This window comes from Hydra viridissima, unplaced genomic scaffold (assembly GCF_058129835.1).
Source record: "Hydra viridissima isolate aposymbiotic clone 2 unplaced genomic scaffold, HvirCarnegie_v1 scaffold_7, whole genome shotgun sequence".
NCBI classification, from domain to species: Eukaryota; Metazoa; Cnidaria; class Hydrozoa; order Anthoathecata; family Hydridae; genus Hydra; species Hydra viridissima.
In genome coordinates, this window is record NW_028324306.1 from 6,209,311 (window position 1) to 6,227,048 (window position 17,738).

The 17,738-nt window shown below is 29.5% G+C and overlaps 3 protein-coding genes across 5 annotated transcripts in view; 2 read left to right on the top strand and 1 right to left on the bottom strand.

The window, feature by feature from the left end:
- The window catches only part of LOC145184698 (uncharacterized), a 37,963-nt gene extending 32,587 nt beyond the window's left edge, over nt 1-5,376 (top strand). The window contains exons 6-10 of the mRNA XM_090094283.1: nt 1,878-2,177; nt 3,977-4,118; nt 4,286-4,570; nt 4,675-4,839; nt 5,120-5,376. Of these exons, the coding sequence (XP_089950409.1) occupies nt 1,878-2,177; nt 3,977-4,118; nt 4,286-4,570; nt 4,675-4,839; nt 5,120-5,376 (1,149 nt within the window). The remainder of the gene's footprint in view (nt 1-1,877; nt 2,178-3,976; nt 4,119-4,285; nt 4,571-4,674; nt 4,840-5,119) is intronic.
- Nucleotides 1,079-2,441, bottom strand: LOC149885864 (uncharacterized). The gene is made up of 4 exons (XM_090092629.1): nt 2,337-2,441; nt 1,885-2,169; nt 1,616-1,780; nt 1,079-1,335 (listed from the first exon to the last, which is right to left on the bottom strand). The coding sequence occupies exons 1-4, from the start codon at nt 2,371-2,373 to the stop codon at nt 1,079-1,081; spliced, it is 744 nt and encodes a 247-aa protein (XP_089948755.1). The 5' UTR covers nt 2,374-2,441.
- A 3,766-nt stretch (nt 5,377-9,142) lies between the features above and the next one.
- Nucleotides 9,143-17,738, top strand: part of LOC145184810 (unconventional myosin-XV-like) — a 32,014-nt gene continuing 23,418 nt past the window's right edge. For all 3 annotated transcript variants that reach the window (XR_016453952.1, XM_090092392.1, XM_090092393.1), the window contains exons 1-16: nt 9,143-9,418; nt 9,965-10,069; nt 10,239-10,318; nt 10,544-10,607; nt 10,806-10,915; nt 11,073-11,147; nt 11,593-11,689; nt 11,893-11,996; nt 12,184-12,247; nt 12,342-12,455; nt 14,080-14,163; nt 14,415-14,492; nt 14,630-14,743; nt 14,920-15,111; nt 16,984-17,079; nt 17,234-17,365. Coding sequence is in view for 2 of the 3 variants with exons in the window: in XM_090092392.1 (XP_089948518.1) it covers nt 9,410-9,418; nt 9,965-10,069; nt 10,239-10,318; nt 10,544-10,607; nt 10,806-10,915; nt 11,073-11,147; nt 11,593-11,689; nt 11,893-11,996; nt 12,184-12,247; nt 12,342-12,455; nt 14,080-14,163; nt 14,415-14,492; nt 14,630-14,743; nt 14,920-15,111; nt 16,984-17,079; nt 17,234-17,365 (1,518 nt within the window). In the remaining variant the exon portion in view is untranslated. The remainder of the gene's footprint in view (nt 9,419-9,964; nt 10,070-10,238; nt 10,319-10,543; nt 10,608-10,805; nt 10,916-11,072; nt 11,148-11,592; nt 11,690-11,892; nt 11,997-12,183; nt 12,248-12,341; nt 12,456-14,079; nt 14,164-14,414; nt 14,493-14,629; nt 14,744-14,919; nt 15,112-16,983; nt 17,080-17,233; nt 17,366-17,738) is intronic.

Sequence of the window (17,738 nt, forward strand, 5' to 3'; positions counted from 1 at the left end):
ATGATGCAATTAATAAGGGAATGAGATAATGCGTGTGAGTGCCCGCGCACGTGGTAATACATACATCACACAAAGAATTAACAAGTATCAGATTTCGAAAGGAAAACACCCTTTCTTAGATAAGATAATTGATAAAAAAAAAAAAAAAAAGATGATCGTATTTGAAAAAATCCAAAATTATATTTAACTTTTAAAAACTTCTTTGCATTTTGCAGACTTGTCAAGTAAAAAAATCTTGGTCTAATGACTAAGGATAATTGAGACTTGAAGATAAGTGTAGGAAAGTTTCTCCGAAATCTTGGTCTAATGACTAAGGATAATTGAGACTTGAAGATAAGTGTAGGAAAGCTTCTTAAAATTCATATTTGTTTAACAATCATCATCTATTTAATTTATTTTGTCTTTTAAAATCTAAAAAAAAAAAAACGATGCTCTAAAGAATTCAAATAAAGTTCCTTGAACGTTTTTTCATCTTTCATGCGAGACTTTTCAGTTGCTATATAAGTATTTAAATGTTTCAATACGTTGATTAAATGAAAGAGCCTTGATTTAATCATTTAATGAAAGCTTGATGGATCCTATGTGTTGCATTACTTATTAATGCAACGAACTATTTGTGATGGCTTTTTGTTTTTAAAGAATGCGTTTCTCGCAACCGCTTCTTGTATTATAGGGAAGCGAAAGCATGCGATCTTTGTAATTGATTTTGTTAAATATTATATTTACTTCTTGATCAAGAGCTGTCATTTTTACTTGTACTTAACTGCTTATTTTAAAAGGTAGTTAAACACTATGAATCAACTTTTGCTTGGAACTTTTTTATCTCAAAAGCTAATAAACAAAACTTTAAATCGAGTGGATGAAGTTAAATTCAGTAGATGGAGTTTTGATCTACTGAACATATCGACATATACAGCAGTATTGAAAATGGGAACACGGAAAAATAAATAACAAGAGGTTTTTTAGAAGAATTTTCTCTTGCCAGAAAATGTCTTTCGGAAAAACATTAAATACATTTTAAAATCCTAATTTAAAAGCTTCTATGAAAAGACGACGCGGTGAACGCATCTTGAAGATCTCAGCTAGCCTCGGTTATATTGAGTCCATCAAACAAGCACGCGTTCAATTGTTCGTTAAACTTCAAACCTGCCGGGCACACCACGCATCCTTGAGTAACGCCTTTCCAGCAACCGATGTAGTGGTACGGATTTCCTGCACCACCGTTTGAAACCTTGTCGGCTATGTTCCCAGAAAAGTCCGGCCCTTTACTGGGGCAGACGTCTGGACATGGGTAAGTAGATTGCGGCTTCCACGACTTTGTTGTGTAACAAGAATCTGAAATAAGCAATATTAAGTTATGAAACTAACTGAGATACATACTTTTAGAATATAAAAAACGAACATCTTTTAAAAGCTTGTCTGGTGAAACATCATCCTAGTTCATTCAGTATCAAATGCCTGAGTGTTTTTCATTTTTTTGTTATTTTTTTTTTTTTTCTGTTTTTGTATTTTGGTTGTTTTTTTTTTGTTTGTTTTTTTTATCATTTTTGCGTAACTAAACTTTTTTCGAGATTTTAAAAAGCGCCTGTAAACAACAAAAAACGCCACTCGCTACCTTCTTTTTTGTATAAACATTGGTTGCAAACTTGACTGAAGAACAAGCTTTGAGGCCAGCAGGATTGACAAGAAGCAATTCCGTTTGAGCATTGGACGAAGTCGTGCGGATAGCCAGCCATCTCGTAGTTTCCGTTGGATTTCCCTTTGCAAAGACTTTGCGCACCTAAAGAGATGATAAACAATTTTAGTGCTTGTTTCTTTCAAACGAGCGTTTTGAAGCATTGTCTTAAAGTGCAACGGTTTACTCGTTTGTACTAAAGTACGCACATGGGGGTGCAACGGGTGTAGGTCCGCGTTTTGACGGAGCTGGGTTTGAGCTGCCTTGCTCTTCAGCGGGTGTAGTTTCAACGGCATTTGAAATCGCTTCTGTGTTGCTCTCAGTCACAGCAGGTGCGCTTGAAGGCAAACCTTTAGTAGTCTCAACTGCTTCTGGCGTTGATTCGATCGAGGGTGGCGACGTTTCGTCTGGTCCTGGTATGGGCTCGGTGGTGCTTTCAGGTGCTGCTTCGGTGACATCGACTGCACTTGATGCAGTTGGAAGAGCGTTCAATCCTGAAAATGTAAAGCAGTCATGAGGCTCATTGAAATCAAGATAGCAGTCGCAAGTTTTTGAAATCGGAGAAAGATGAAAGAGCTACCAGTGAGAAAGAAAGCTTAAGAATTTGAGATATTTAGAAAAGATCTATCGCAATTTGTATTTGCAATAACAATCTAATTACCTGAGCAAAAGATTAAGGCGGTAAGTATAACGATCATTTTTGGTGATTTCTTCTCTTGTTTTTTTTTAGCTTTTTTATTGCAGTTGAGCAGAAGTTGCTTCGCTTTCCAACTTTGGTTTGTTAAAGAATGTTGATGTCGAGCCTATTTATGCAAAGTGTTTCATAACAGTTAATATTTTTCAATCCAGTTAATTGATTATTATATTAAAGCAATAGTTTGTGAAGAGCCATCTATAGACTAATTCCAAATAATTATAAATTAGTTTTTGGAATGGTAGACGCAATCCTGTAATTATATTTCATTGAAAACAAAATACACTTGCTAGAATTGTGGTTGTTTTATGCTTTTTTTTCAGCTGTCTCACGCGTGTAATTTGTCTAATAATTTTAAAAAACAAGACAAAAGATAATCTTATCCGACAAACCCGTTTGTGGTTAACGTATTTTCTAAGCCGTTTTAAAATAGAAATATCGTAAAGTTTTAATAATTGCTTGTCATTTCTAAATATATATCATCATTATCTTTCATCTCATGTATAATATTTTTATTAATATTAATGACGTTACATGTTGACTAAAAAATTTTTTTTTTATTATAAAAGCTCGCTTTGGCATTCAGGGAAATTAGGTCAGATATGAAAATAAATTTTAGAAAATTTAAAGTTTAAATATTTATAGAAAAATCCATAGGTATTTCATGTCATAAAGATTTAAAAAGTTGTCATTACACATGGTCGAAAGATTTAACTAAAGATTTAGCTGAACGTTTTCTTTGAATCTTTTTTCTTTAATGAATCATTTTTATTTGATGCTTCTTTGGGCAACACAAGCCACAATTGCAAAACGTACAAAAATATTTTTAGGAAATTTTATTTAAATTTTAAAAGTTTTAAAAAATGAATTAGAGTTTTAAGTAAGATTTTTTTTCGTCGAGACAAAAACATTTCTTTAAAAAAGAAAAAACTGCTGCCTTTCTACGTTTTTAAAATTAGTTTACTAGTTTCAAGATACCAATTGTCAAACATAAAACTAGAAAACTTTTCTCAATGGCACTCTTAATTTCATGTTTAAAAGTTTATTATACATTCAAAATAAGTGTTTGTCTCATTTGTAAATGAATGCATAAACGAATGAATGATTGAAGGAAGAAAAAAAACTAAAAAAAATGAATAAAGGAATAATGAGCGAATGAACGAACAAATGAATTAACGAATTACATTGGGTATAATGAATGAACAAATGAGGTGTATAAAATAAAAATACCCATATCAACAAAATATTAGGTCTGATTTTTTAGTGGAAAGTAATTTCTTTTATAGTGACTATACCATAATTTTCCAAAAACACAAAATTACTTTAAAATCAGAGGCATGCATACTTAAAATGAATAAATAAGTTCTTTACATTTATAAAACAAGTTGGTTTAAACAAGCTTAATCTTTTTTAAGTTCATAAAATCAATAGAAATCTCATCGTCGTAGTTCCAGGAACTGACGCACGTCTAAACATCAAATGTTTTAAGTTTAATTGTAAATATAATTATAAAATAATTAGATGGAGAGTTTCGTATGTAATTTAAAACTTTAGAAAATAAGAACAAACAGAGAAATTAACTGTTATGAAACACTTTGCATAAATAGGCTCGACATCAACATTCTTTAACAAACCAAAGTTGGAAAGCGAAGCAACTTCTGCTCAACTGCAATAAAAAAGCTAAAAAAAAACAAGAGAAGAAATCACCAAAAATGATCGTTATACTTACCGCCTTAATCTTTTGCTCAGGTAATTAGATTGTTATTGCAAATACAAATTGCGATAGATCTTTTCTAAATATCTCAAATTCTTAAGCTTTCTTTCTCACTGGTAGCTCTTTCATCTTTCTCCGATTTCAAAAACTTGCGACTGCTATCTTGATTTCAATGAGCCTCATGACTGCTTTACATTTTCAGGATTGAACGCTCTTCCAACTGCATCAAGTGCAGTCGATGTCACCGAAGCAGCACCTGAAAGCACCACCGAGCCCATACCAGGACCAGACGAAACGTCGCCACCCTCGATCGAATCAACGCCAGAAGCAGTTGAGACTACTAAAGGTTTGCCTTCAAGCGCACCTGCTGTGACTGAGAGCAACACAGAAGCGATTTCAAATGCCGTTGAAACTACACCCGCTGAAGAGCAAGGCAGCTCAAACCCAGCTCCGTCAAAACGCGGACCTACACCCGTTGCACCCCCATGTGCGTACTTTAGTACAAACGAGTAAACCGTTGCACTTTAAGACAATGCTTCAAAACGCTCGTTTGAAAGAAACAAGCACTAAAATTGTTTATCATCTCTTTAGGTGCGCAAAGTCTTTGCAAAGGGAAATCCAACGGAAACTACGAGATGGCTGGCTATCCGCACGACTTCGTCCAATGCTCAAACGGAATTGCTTCTTGTCAATCCTGCTGGCCTCAAAGCTTGTTCTTCAGTCAAGTTTGCAACCAATGTTTATACAAAAAAGAAGGTAGCGAGTGGCGTTTTTTGTTGTTTACAGGCGCTTTTTAAAATCTCGAAAAAAGTTTAGTTACGCAAAAATGATAAAAAAAACAAACAAAAAAAAAACAACCAAAATACAAAAACAGAAAAAAAAAAAAAATAACAAAAAAATGAAAAACACTCAGGCATTTGATACTGAATGAACTAGGATGATGTTTCACCAGACAAGCTTTTAAAAGATGTTCGTTTTTTATATTCTAAAAGTATGTATCTCAGTTAGTTTCATAACTTAATATTCCTTATTTCAGATTCTTGTTACACAACAAAGTCGTGGAAGCCGCAATCTACTTACCCATGTCCAGACGTCTGCCCCAGTAAAGGGCCGGACTTTTCTGGGAACATAGCCGACAAGGTTTCAAACGGTGGTGCAGGAAATCCGTACCACTACATCGGTTGCTGGAAAGGCGTTACTCAAGGATGCGTGGTGTGCCCGGCAGGTTTGAAGTTTAACGAACAATTGAACGCGTGCTTGTTTGATGGACTCAATATAACCGAGGCTAGCTGAGATCTTCAAGATGCGTTCACCGCGTCGTCTTTTCATAGAAGCTTTTAAATTAGGATTTTAAAATGTATTTAATGTTTTTCCGAAAGACATTTTCTGGCAAGAGAAAATTCTTCTAAAAAACCTCTTGTTATTTATTTTTCCGTGTTCCCATTTTCAATACTGCTGTATATGTCGATATGTTCAGTAGATCAAAACTCCATCTACTGAATTTAACTTCATCCACTCGATTTAAAGTTTTGTTTATTAGCTTTTGAGATAAAAAAGTTCCAAGCAAAAGTTGATTCATAGTGTTTAACTACCTTTTAAAATAAGCAGTTAAGTACAAGTAAAAATGACAGCTCTTGATCAAGAAGTAAATATAATATTTAACAAAATCAATTACAAAGATCGCATGCTTTCGCTTCCCTATAATACAAGAAGCGGTTGCGAGAAACGCATTCTTTAAAAACAAAAAGCCATCACAAATAGTTCGTTGCATTAATAAGTAATGCAACACATAGGATCCATCAAGCTTTCATTAAATGATTAAATCAAGGCTCTTTCATTTAATCAACGTATTGAAACATTTAAATACTTATATAGCAACTGAAAAGTCTCGCATGAAAGATGAAAAAACGTTCAAGGAACTTTATTTGAATTCTTTAGAGCATCGTTTTTTTTTTTTTAGATTTTAAAAGACAAAATAAATTAAATAGATGATGATTGTTAAACAAATATGAATTTTAAGAAGCTTTCCTACACTTATCTTCAAGTCTCAATTATCCTTAGTCATTAGACCAAGATTTCGGAGAAACTTTCCTACACTTATCTTCAAGTCTCAATTATCCTTAGTCATTAGACCAAGATTTTTTTACTTGACAAGTCTGCAAAATGCAAAGAAGTTTTTAAAAGTTAAATATAATTTTGGATTTTTTCAAATACGATCATCTTTTTTTTTTTTTTTTATCAATTATCTTATCTAAGAAAGGGTGTTTTCCTTTCGAAATCTGATACTTGTTAATTCTTTGTGTGATGTATGTATTACCACGTGCGCGGGCACTCACACGCATTATCTCATTCCCTTATTAATTGCAGCATACCGACTTATTACATGTAAGATACATTTTCCGCGTGGTCTTTTCATAGAAGCTTTTAAATTAGGTTTTAAAATATATTTAATGTTTTTTCGAAAGACATTTTCTGCTAAGTGAAATTTTTTCTATTGTGTCTTCTTATCGTGGATTTTTATGTTCCGACGTTTTGTTTTGATGTGTGTGAAACCTCCGTTTATTTGAAGCAAAATTTTTTACCTTCAAATAAACGGAAGTTTCACACACCTTGAAGACGTCATTTTTTTGTGCATTTACGAAATCCATTACCTGGACTCACACTTTGCATGATCTCATACTTAACGTGGTTTCACACCCATTAGGAGTTTAATCTTTCGATTCTTAAACATCCAGTCAGAATTTGGTGCATAAATCTCTTTTTTAACCGCATTCCTATGATATCTCATCTTTTATTTCTCCATATTTGGAATCAAAGTATTTTTAGAGTTTTCCATCGTTACCTTTAATGTTATTCATACTTTTACATTTGTTAATGTTTCATTCTTCTTTTATTTCATTATATTTGTAAGAGTTAAAGGTTGTAAAACTATCCACAAGCTCACCACTTATTTTTGTATCTTTTCAGAGGGCTCCTCTCAAACGCTTAGCGATCTTTCATCTTCATCTTTTAAAAATTTTTATTTTTTAATTTTATTCTGTTCACTTAAAACCAGACGCAAAATAAATCCTGATTGATGAAATTTATTGGTAATAGACAAGACTAAAATAAATTGGTAATTGCCAAGAATATAAAGCCAATCGATTTACAATTCAAAATAGTTTTACAAAATACCTATAAATCCCGAGTTTATCACTTCACAATGGCAATTTCAATAAGCTGTGAGGTAATTACGTGATTGAACCGAAACTGGAATCCTGTAAATGGTATTGAAACCTCAATAAATTTGTTTGCATAAGCAGAATGAATTCTCTCTCTTAAATTGTGTTCTAAGTAAATTATATCATTCGTGCCAAGCCACATTGTTGCATCCAAGAAACAAATACTGTTGTTTTGAAAAAATTAAAACAAATTTCTCTTGCCCGTCTACACACCTGAATATGAATTTAGAACTTATAAATTTTTGGTACATTACACAGTAAATGATTATTTAAAGGAACTTTTTTTACAAAGAAATATATGAATTTAATATATACATTTAATAATAATTTAATTTCAGTAACCCTTCCTATGAATGATACAAATTTGGCACGAATGATATAATTTACTAAGAACACAATTTAAGAGAGAGAATTTATTCTGTTTAAATAGAATTTATTCGGAGTATTTGATGTATATATTTATGTAAGTTTATCCCGAGTAACAATTATTGAAGTATTTCTTCAAAAATCTTGAAAAAAATAAATTTCTTGGGAAACAGAGAAAGATATTTTAAAAACAAAGATGAGTGTCTTTTTTATGTAACGCCATAAATTGAATGGTTCGAGCAGAAGAAAAAAAAGAAAGTAATAAATTAAAAGAGGATAAGGCCTATCTAAACTTTTAAACCATGCTCAGATTCATTTTCCTTCTGACAGCGACATTTAAAGGCGTTAAGATGTTCCTTCTGTTATTTTACACCTTTGTTTATGCAACTAAGTTATCAATTAGAAACATAATTTCATTTTAAAAAAAGTTTAGGTTATGGGCTTAAAGTACAAAAGTAAGTGAACGCTATTTAAATTTTTCGTCTCAGATCGTGTAATTAGCTGTCGTAATTATCAAATGTTTAAAATCAACTGCGCATGCGTGCTGTATTCTGCAGCAGTTAAACTTAAAACCTGTTGCATAGATTATTCTCCCTGTTTTAAATACTATGGCGCTAACTTTCAGTATCATAATAGTAAAAACTATTTTAATTTTTAAAAGAAATTACATGAAAGAAATCATAAAATACGGCGCTCAAACTTTGTTCAAAAATTCAGATAAAAAAATAATAAACTTTTTGAAATATTAAAATAACCTAACACAAATGCAGATATATAAAAAATATTTCTAACACAAATGCAGATCCATATAAAATTAAAAGTAAATTAGGTGAAAATGTTTTTCTACATGCTTTTTGAAAACTGCTTCAAGCAATTTTGCTAAAAAGAGTATTTGCTTAAAAGTAAATTTCGTTGAATTTTGAGTAAATCGATTGGCGCCATAAAGACGGAGATTACTATTTCTGTTTTAACGACGCTGCGTTTCGTTTATGACAAGTGTGTCTTCTGAAAAAAATATCGGCAATTAAAATGCAGAAAATATTTTAAGCATTTTTAATCTTTACGTAGATACTTTCAACTTATAAAATGACTGCGGGAGAATTAACAAGAACATTTATTTAACAAAAAAAAAACAAAAAAACTTTTAATAAACACCCGTTATTGCTCTTTTGATTTAAAAGCTCTCCCTTTTCTTCTTTTCCAAATATCCCATTCATTAGTTCTGAAGGTGAAAAACAGTTAATTGATCAACGCTACAAATGAACAACCTAGAAAAAATGAGTTAATGAAAAAATCAGTTCTATGTTCTAATTTAGTATATATAGCATGTATGTAGCTTTAAATGATCGACCGAAGGCACCCTATGAAGAGACGCTAAAAAATGATGAGTTCAGCTGAGCCTGAGAAATTTGCATAATTGATGCATCCATTCAAAATGTGCTAGTGATTCAACCATGCTGTATTATTTAACTAAAATGTCAATAGAAATAAAAATGTTTGACAAATCAAGAAGGATTACGTAAGGAAAGTGGCTAGATTTTAAAACGAATTTTACAGATCTTTTTTCAGACTTCAAATGAAATTATTTATTGTGACATGGAACAAACTTAACTCAGCAAAAAATCTAAAGCTTCATAAGCATAGTTTAGATTTTCTTTTTTGCACTTTAATTAATAGTTGAAAATTCGACTGCTGATTCTTCGTCCTGACAATTGCAATTTGCATCACTGCCACTAGAAATGAAAGTGGTGAGGGAATAACTAGTTTTATTAAAATTGAATAAACCTGCTGAAATTATTGACGATGAAAATTAACTTCACTTTAAAATATTACCAAACTATACAATTTTTTGTACACTCGATTTGTTTCAGTTGATCAGAGAAAATTTTATTTCAACGTTAACAACTTCAAGGTTTATTTTATCTGGGTTTTTTTATCCGATGCCGCGCTAATTATCAATCAATTATAATTAACAATTAAAAGTCCTTTGAAAACAGTATCAAAAATGAAGGTTCAGAGGATTGGGAGGAGAATTGTAAAATTCTATTACTTTTAAATATAAATCTTTTAAAAAATGTTTGAAACAATTTTTAAATAACAAATACTATTTCAGAAATATGGGAAATATATTTAAAATTGCAGCATCGCAATAAACAAACTCCACGTGGTTATTCTCTGGACTTTCAGATTTCTAAACTTGTAAAAAAAAAAAAAATACTCACAGAGGTGCTCAACTGAGTCGATGTCTTTAAATCGTTTTGAAAGAATCAAACACATTTTTTTCTTTTCCCCAGGATGATTTAGTTTGGTTTGATAATGGTTCTGGGAATAACTTTTTAACTGCTGGAACCGTTGTTGAAATACGTAACTCTACAGCAGTTGTTCACGCTCAAGGACAGGTTTGATATATAAATTTAATATTAAAAAAATGTTTTAAACCTTAGTGCTAGTATATCACTTAAGCATTCCTGTAGGTTGGAGGCTGAAGGTTCACTTGAAGGTTTTTCTATAATGAAGAAAGAACATTTTTTGTTGCTACAATAAGTAATTTTGTAAAAATATTTATAGTCTCATGAGATAGAAGTTAAGTACTTAAAGCAAAGAGAAGACACTGGTGCTGATGGAGAAGATGATATGATTAAGCTAAGGTACTGCTCTATGTATATTTGTGTATGGTAAGCACACACACACACACACACACACACACACACACACACACACACACACACACACACACACACACACACACACACACACACACACACACACACACACACACACACACACACACACACACACACACACACACACACACACACACACACACATATATATTTATATTTATATTTATATTTAAAACTTTGTTTTTGAAGTGATCTGCATGAAGGTTCAGTGATTTTTAACCTAAAGAAGAGGTTTCATAGAGGCATCATTTATGTTAGTGAATTTAATTGTTCTTTTTTTTTTCTTTTTGAATTTGATTTTGTAAGAAATAAAAAATTTCCTTGAAGAAATTTCTCTTTTTATTTGGGTTTTAATACAATTTCTAATTATCTACCAAAGTATGACCAATATAATTAGTGTTAATACTTTGAATCATAAAAATTTTTGATATTATTTGATGTAATATTCTAGACATATATTGGAAACATGATATGTTCTGTAAACCCATATAAACTGCATGACATTTACTCATTGGATATTTTGCACCAATATGAAAACAAATTGATTGGAAAATTGCCACCGTGAGTTACTTATAACCGTTAAGTTATATATTTCTATGTTTTCATTATCTCTTTGTATTCTATTTCAATTCCTTTGAATAATTTAACCCATATGTTTTGCAAATGTAGACTTAGTGCACTGTAAGATGCTTTTTCAAAATCTTTTTTTTTTTTTCAGACATATTTTTGCCATTGCAAATGCCTGTTATTATAACATGCAGAAAGACAATAAAGATCAAGTCCTTATTCCAAGGTAATATAGCCTTTAAAAAAGAAATTTTAGTGGATGTTTGAAATTTTCATTTTCTAAAAAAAGTTTTTTTTCTTTTTGTACATCATTGCTAAAAATAATACTTTTTTAGCAGATTAGAATCTAGCAAAAATTTTATCAGTCACATTTAAAAGTTATTATTTTTTAAAAAAAATATGTTAATGCAATCAGAGAACAATTATCAAACCAATAATAATTGGTAGTGCTGTTGGACTTTATTTGAACAAAAGCTAGACAAAGATTTAGTTAGACATTGACAGTGGTGAGATCCAGCCCTGCACTCACTGAGTAAATGAATGTGCCTATAAAATATAGTTAGTTAAATGCAGCTGAATAGATTTATTAGGTCTCAATGTGTATCAAAAATAAAATAGTTATGCATGGAGAAAAAGATAAGAAAAAGTTTTGAGAAAAAGTTTTGTTTTAGAGGAGAATCTGGAAGTGGAAAAACAGAGTTAATAAAACTTGCTATCCGTTACTTGGCTACTACAAATGTTATGGGAAACAATTTGATCACAGAACAGGTCTGTTTGATTAACATTTTTGGTTTATTTTATGAAGAGCTTGAAAAATATAGGTGAATATTTTTCAGGTTTGTAACTGCTTAACTTTCTCAGTAATAGTAAAAAAGTTAAAATAATAATTTTTTAGTTGAAATATCCATGTACCATTTTACTGTTTTTTTCTAAACTCTATGATAGTGTTTACAATGATATTATTCTTTTAGATCTTAGAAAGTCTCTCATTATTGGAGTCTTTCGGAAATGCAAAAACAGTAATCAATGACAACTCCAGTCGATTTGGAGAGTATATAGAAATACTATTTGAGAAGTATGTTTGTAATCTTTGTATATATTTCAATTAAAAAGTGTTTTCAAAAGTAAAAGCAAAAAAAGAAATTCAAAAAATAATTAATGTTAGCAGTTTATATGCTTTATATTGTGTATACTGTATAGTTTTAAATTACATATTGGTACTTATGAGATGAATAAAACTGATGAATTAAACTTATTTTCAGTGGAAGAATTTCTGGTGCAATATTTTCTGATTACTTGTTGGAAAAATCAAGAATAGCATATCAGGTAATAATTTTAAAATAACTGTATAAGTAAAGTAACAGTTTTTTAGTATAACATACTGATATTTTATTTTATTCTTATTAATTTGTTTCTTCAGCATCCTGGAGATAGAAATTTTCATATATTTTATGAAATGCTCGCAGGCCTTCCTATGGAGGATCAAAAAGCTATGGGTCTCGATATACCTGATGTCTTCTTTTACTTAAATCAGGTATTTTGATTTTTTGTTGATATGCTGAAGATGTTTGTTAATGGATAAATCCACAAAACATTCAGTGCCTAATAAAAATTATAATTATTGGTATATTGTAACAATTTATTATTAATTTTTTTTGCAGATATTTTAAACAAATGTGTACATTAAGGTGATTCTTTTTCCAGTTTTATAAATTATATTTGAATGGTCGTGGAATCATTAGATGAAGTTTTACTCACATTTTAAAAAAATATGTAGTTGTTTAGTGTCTTTGGTAAAAAAATATCCTACATAAACAAAGTTTTCTGAAATGCAGTGGAAATCATTTTGTTTAATACATAAAACTTTGTTATAAACTATATTTGAAATTATGACAGAGACTAAAATAAAGGTAAGCAATAAAATTGCAACCAAAAAGATATGTTCAGATGTGGACTAATTATAATATGTGAAAAATACTTTGATTCATTTTGAAAATTCTAACTTGAAGCAAAGTCTTTATCCTGAGACAAATCATCACATGAATTGGTTAGAATTTCAAAAGTAACTATTTTTCTCAGAAGATATTGATACTTAGCCTAAAATGAAAAGGCTGTTTATATTAGATAAGCTACTAGGTATATTAAGTCAGCTACTAGAAAAGTGCAAAATTTTGTTTCAAATTATCAGAAAAAAACATTGAAACCAAGAAAAAAGATGTTGAAGAATTTAATAAAATATTTAATATATTATAACTATAGCTACATTTAATATATATATATATATATATATATATATATATATATATATATATATATATATATATATATATATATATATATATATATATATGTATATGTATATATATGTATATATATATATATATATATATATATATATATATATATATATATATATATATATATATAGTAATGCCAGGTGGAATTCCAGGGCCATATTGGCATTATTTGCTTTGATTCTGATTCCAAAATGCAGACCAATTATTCAAAAAATATATGATTTTATAATAGGGATAGATGGACATTGATGGATGGATGGATATTTTTTGTTTTCTGATCAATATTCCCATATCAAACATATAACTCTCCCTGTTGCTGTTCAGAATTATTAAATAACCTATAAATATTTTTTTTAATATTGAAAAGATGATGGCACAAAATATTGATAATATGCAATCAAATATAGGAGCAGAATGGGCCTTAAAATTTGTACAGGATTTCATGAAACATACAAAACTCTCACAAAGTATCAATAAAAAGTTCCTACTCTACAATGATTTATTAAGTTCAGAGACTAGCATGCATTTTTTATTTTTTATTGAGCAATTTTATTAGACTTATACATTACAAATGTTTTTTTATTTTACTTTTGAGGGGAATGTTTTTTTAATAAGATCACAGGTAAATTTTATTTTCTTGAGTTTTACATAAAACCTCATCTTAGTAAAACATGGCCATAAAGGTTTAAAAAAGTTGGCTTGGTCATATGAATGTTTAAATCACTTTAGTGTTCATTGCAATTTGTATAATTTGCAATTAGTTTTAATCACTTTTTTCTGTTTGCTCACTTAAGAGACCCACTATATTATGAAATAAATATTTTTTAAGACATGGCTTGTTCATTTTTGATTTTTTTTCAGGGGGCAAGTTCAAGAATTGTTTCCAAAAATGAGAAGCAAGATTTTCAAAATGTTATTGCCTCAATGGAAGTATTAGGAATAAATGTGAGAAGATTTTTGTTGTAGCTGGTTTTTTAACCTTTAGCTAAATTTGAAATGTTTTTTTGCTTAATGTGTTTTTTGATAATTGGACTTAAAAAAAGAAACTAAAATATGATTTTTGCATAACTTATAAAAGGTAGAATATTAATAATTGGATTATTGAGGCAATACCTCAGTTTTTGTTTTTTTTTTTAGTCATTTTATTTTTTAATGAGGAAAGTCACATTTTAAAATCAAAAATTTTTAAAATTCAGTCTGAAGAAAGGCATGGCATATTTTGTATATTATCAGCCATACTCCATATTGGAAATATTTATTATGGTAGAACCCAAGTAAGTTTATCTTCTTTTTCCCTCCTTTCAATTATCTCCTAAATTTATTGAAAAAACTTTTTAAAAAATATTTAGTGTTAGAAACCGGAACAAATTTTATGATACTAGTTATATAGCTTTTTAAGCATACTTTTCAGAGAAATGGAGAAGAAGCAGCTGTTATCATGAACAATGTAGAAGTGGATTTTATATCAAAGTTATTGCAAGTTGATGTGGTAGGTGTTGCAAAGTCACTTACACAAAAAGTAACGGTATGTAGAATATTAAGATTTGTTCTTTTATAATTTTGCTGAGTAGTTTAAAATATACAACATAAAACCCTTTATAACTTTCAATTAAATATAAGAAGAAATTTTCATAAGTTATTTTTTTATTTTTAAAAAAAATTTTTTCTTTCATTTTACTTATACTTAACTTTATTACTTAGAATACTGGAGGAGAACATTTTCGTTTACCATTTAATGTGGAAGAAGCTTTAGATGCACGAGATGCACTTGCTCATGCTTTATATTCCCGTTTATTTACATGGCTAGTGTCTCGTATTAATAGCATCTGTGCTGTTAAAAATGAAAGCATAGACCATTTAAAAATAGCTTTTCTTGATATTTTTGGTTTTGAGGTATGTTTATATATATATATATATATATATATATATATATATATATATATATATATATATATATATATATATATATATATATATATATATATATATATATATATATATATATATATATATATATATATATATACAGTATGCGACAAAAGTGTTAACATGTTTTTGAAAAATATTCTTTTTTAAAATAAATGATTGAAATACATGTTTATATATCAATATATATATACCAAAATAAAGGTAATTCATTGTAGTTTCATGTTTTGAGCCTGAATTTAAATGAATGAGAAGTGTTTATAGCAAATTATTTATTGAAACAAAATGTCAGATGTAAACAGTTTTGTCGCGATTTATGCTATTATTAATTTTAATGCGAAATTAATACTTTGTGGCTATATTTTTAATTTGTTTAAATAAAACATATCTCAATTAGTAATAAACAGTTTATTTAAACTTAAAATTCGTAATGTAAACAACAGAAAAATTATAATTGAAAGAATGAAGAAAGTGTCGAAAGAAATTGAAAATTTAGCTGTTCAGAAGCTTAAATCAGGATTGTCTCTTCGTGAGACAGGACGAGAACTTAATATATCTTATTGTTTAGTCTATAAAATTAAGAAGCGAAACGATATAGAGGAGAAATGCAACAAAAATGGACGCAAGAAAATTTTCACTACTCGAGATCAGAGAACAATTTCTAGATTAATCATGACAAATAAAGCAAAATCAGCACATGATGTAAAGAAACAATTAAATAATGCTCAAGGTACAGTGGTAAGTACTCGAACAGTGCAGAGAGAACTCAAGAGAATTGGATTCAAGGCAAAAAAGAAGATCAAGAAACCACTACTAACACCGAAACATCGTAAACAACGATTGGAATTTGCAAAGAAGTATGAAAACTGGACTTTTGCTGAGTGGAGTAAGGTGATTTGGACAGACGAAAGCAAGATTAACTTGATTGGCTCTGATGGCATTCCATATGTATGGAAAAAAGCTGGAGAAGGAATTTCTGATCGTGACTTTATTCCAACAGTAAAATATGGCGGCGGAAAGTTGTTGTTTTGGGGATGTTTCTCTTCGTCTGGTGTTGGTAAAATCGTAAAAATTGATGGAATAATGGACGCGAAACATTATATTGACATTTTAAACAATGGCTATTTGCCTAGTTTACGAGGATGGCGAAAGCAAATTCGTTCGACACTTTTTATGTAAGACAATGATTCAAAGCACAAGGCAAAAATTACATTAGAATTCCTAAATTCGAAGAAATTTAAGATTCTAGAGTGGCCTGCGCAAAGTCCCGATCTTAACCCGATCGAGAATCTTTGGTCTATTGTGAAGAATCGAGTTTATAATTATGAAACAAGAGCAGCCAGTTGACAAGAATTATGGGAACGAGTTGAGTATGTTTGGAGTTCGATAACTGTTAAAGAATGCAACAAGTTGATTGGTAGCATGCCTGTGAGAATTGCAGCAGTCATTAGAAGTCGTGGAGGCTACACAAAGTATTAATTTCGCATTAAAATTAATAATAGCATAAATCGCGACAAAACTGTTTACATCTGACATTTTGTTTCAATAAATAATTTGCTATAAACACTTCTCATTCATTTAAATTCAGGCTCAAAACATGAAACTACAATGAATTACCTTTATTTTGGTATATATATTGATATATAAACATGTATTTCAATCATTTATTTTAAAAAAGAATATTTTTCAAAAACATGTAAACACTTTTGTCGCATACTGTATCATTGAATATTCCATTGAACATTTTAATATCATCATAAATATGCTGACCACAAGATTGATTTTGAAGGATACATGCATAGAGTTAGAGTTTAATTTGAAGTTCTACATTATTTTTAGACATATAGAATTAATGGCTTTGAACAGTTTTGTATAAACTTTGCTAATGAATGTCTTCATTCATACTTTATTAGATATGTATTTATAGATGAACAGGTGTGTTTTTTTTAGCTTGTATATTTGTTAATATAACTAATTAGTTTTAAATTCTTTCAACTCAAATAATAAAATTGTTTTTTGTTTTGTTGTTGCTTTTCAAATATTATTTTTTTCATCTTTTACCCCCTTTAATCTACTAAAATATCTTTAGGAACTGTATTCTGAAGAACGTCTTCGTATTTCACCAGTTGAATTTCATGATAATGATGTATGCATGGAGTTAATTGCAAAACCACCAGTCGGAATAATTCATTTACTTTCTGAAGAAAGCAAAGTTTTTCAAGTATTTTTGTTTTTTTTATTATTTTCATTAATAGAAGGTTGATTTGGCCATCTTATTCTTGAATTGATCATTTGAATATTTAGTTCAGTAATTAATTTCAATTTTATTTTATTTGTAATTCTGATCTAGATTTTGTTACATTTTAAATGGTGTTTTATTAGTAGAAAACCATATAAAATTGAAAGGAAGCTTGAGTGTCAAAAAAAATGTTTATCAGCAAAAATGTTTATTTTAGGAGAGTTTGACCATAATTAATAGGTCAAACACAACCTTTAAGACGAATATGTTTATTTCATATTTTACAAATAACAGAAAATTTTTAAGCTAAATATTGATTATAAATACCTGCTTTTATCATTCCATGGCTTTAACA

What these genes read in the sequence shown, in the direction of transcription:
- LOC149885864 (XM_090092629.1), bottom strand. Translation starts at nt 2,373, where the DNA reads ATGATCGTTATACTTACCGCCTTAATCTTTTGCTCAG. An exon ending in CGCCTTAATCTTTTGCTCAG is followed by an intron (nt 2,170 to 2,336) that starts GTAATTAGATTG and finishes TTACATTTTCAG; the next exon opens with GATTGAACGCTCTTCCAACT. An exon ending in ATGTTTATACAAAAAAGAAG is followed by an intron (nt 1,336 to 1,615) that starts GTAGCGAGTGGC and finishes TGCTTATTTCAG; the next exon opens with ATTCTTGTTACACAACAAAG.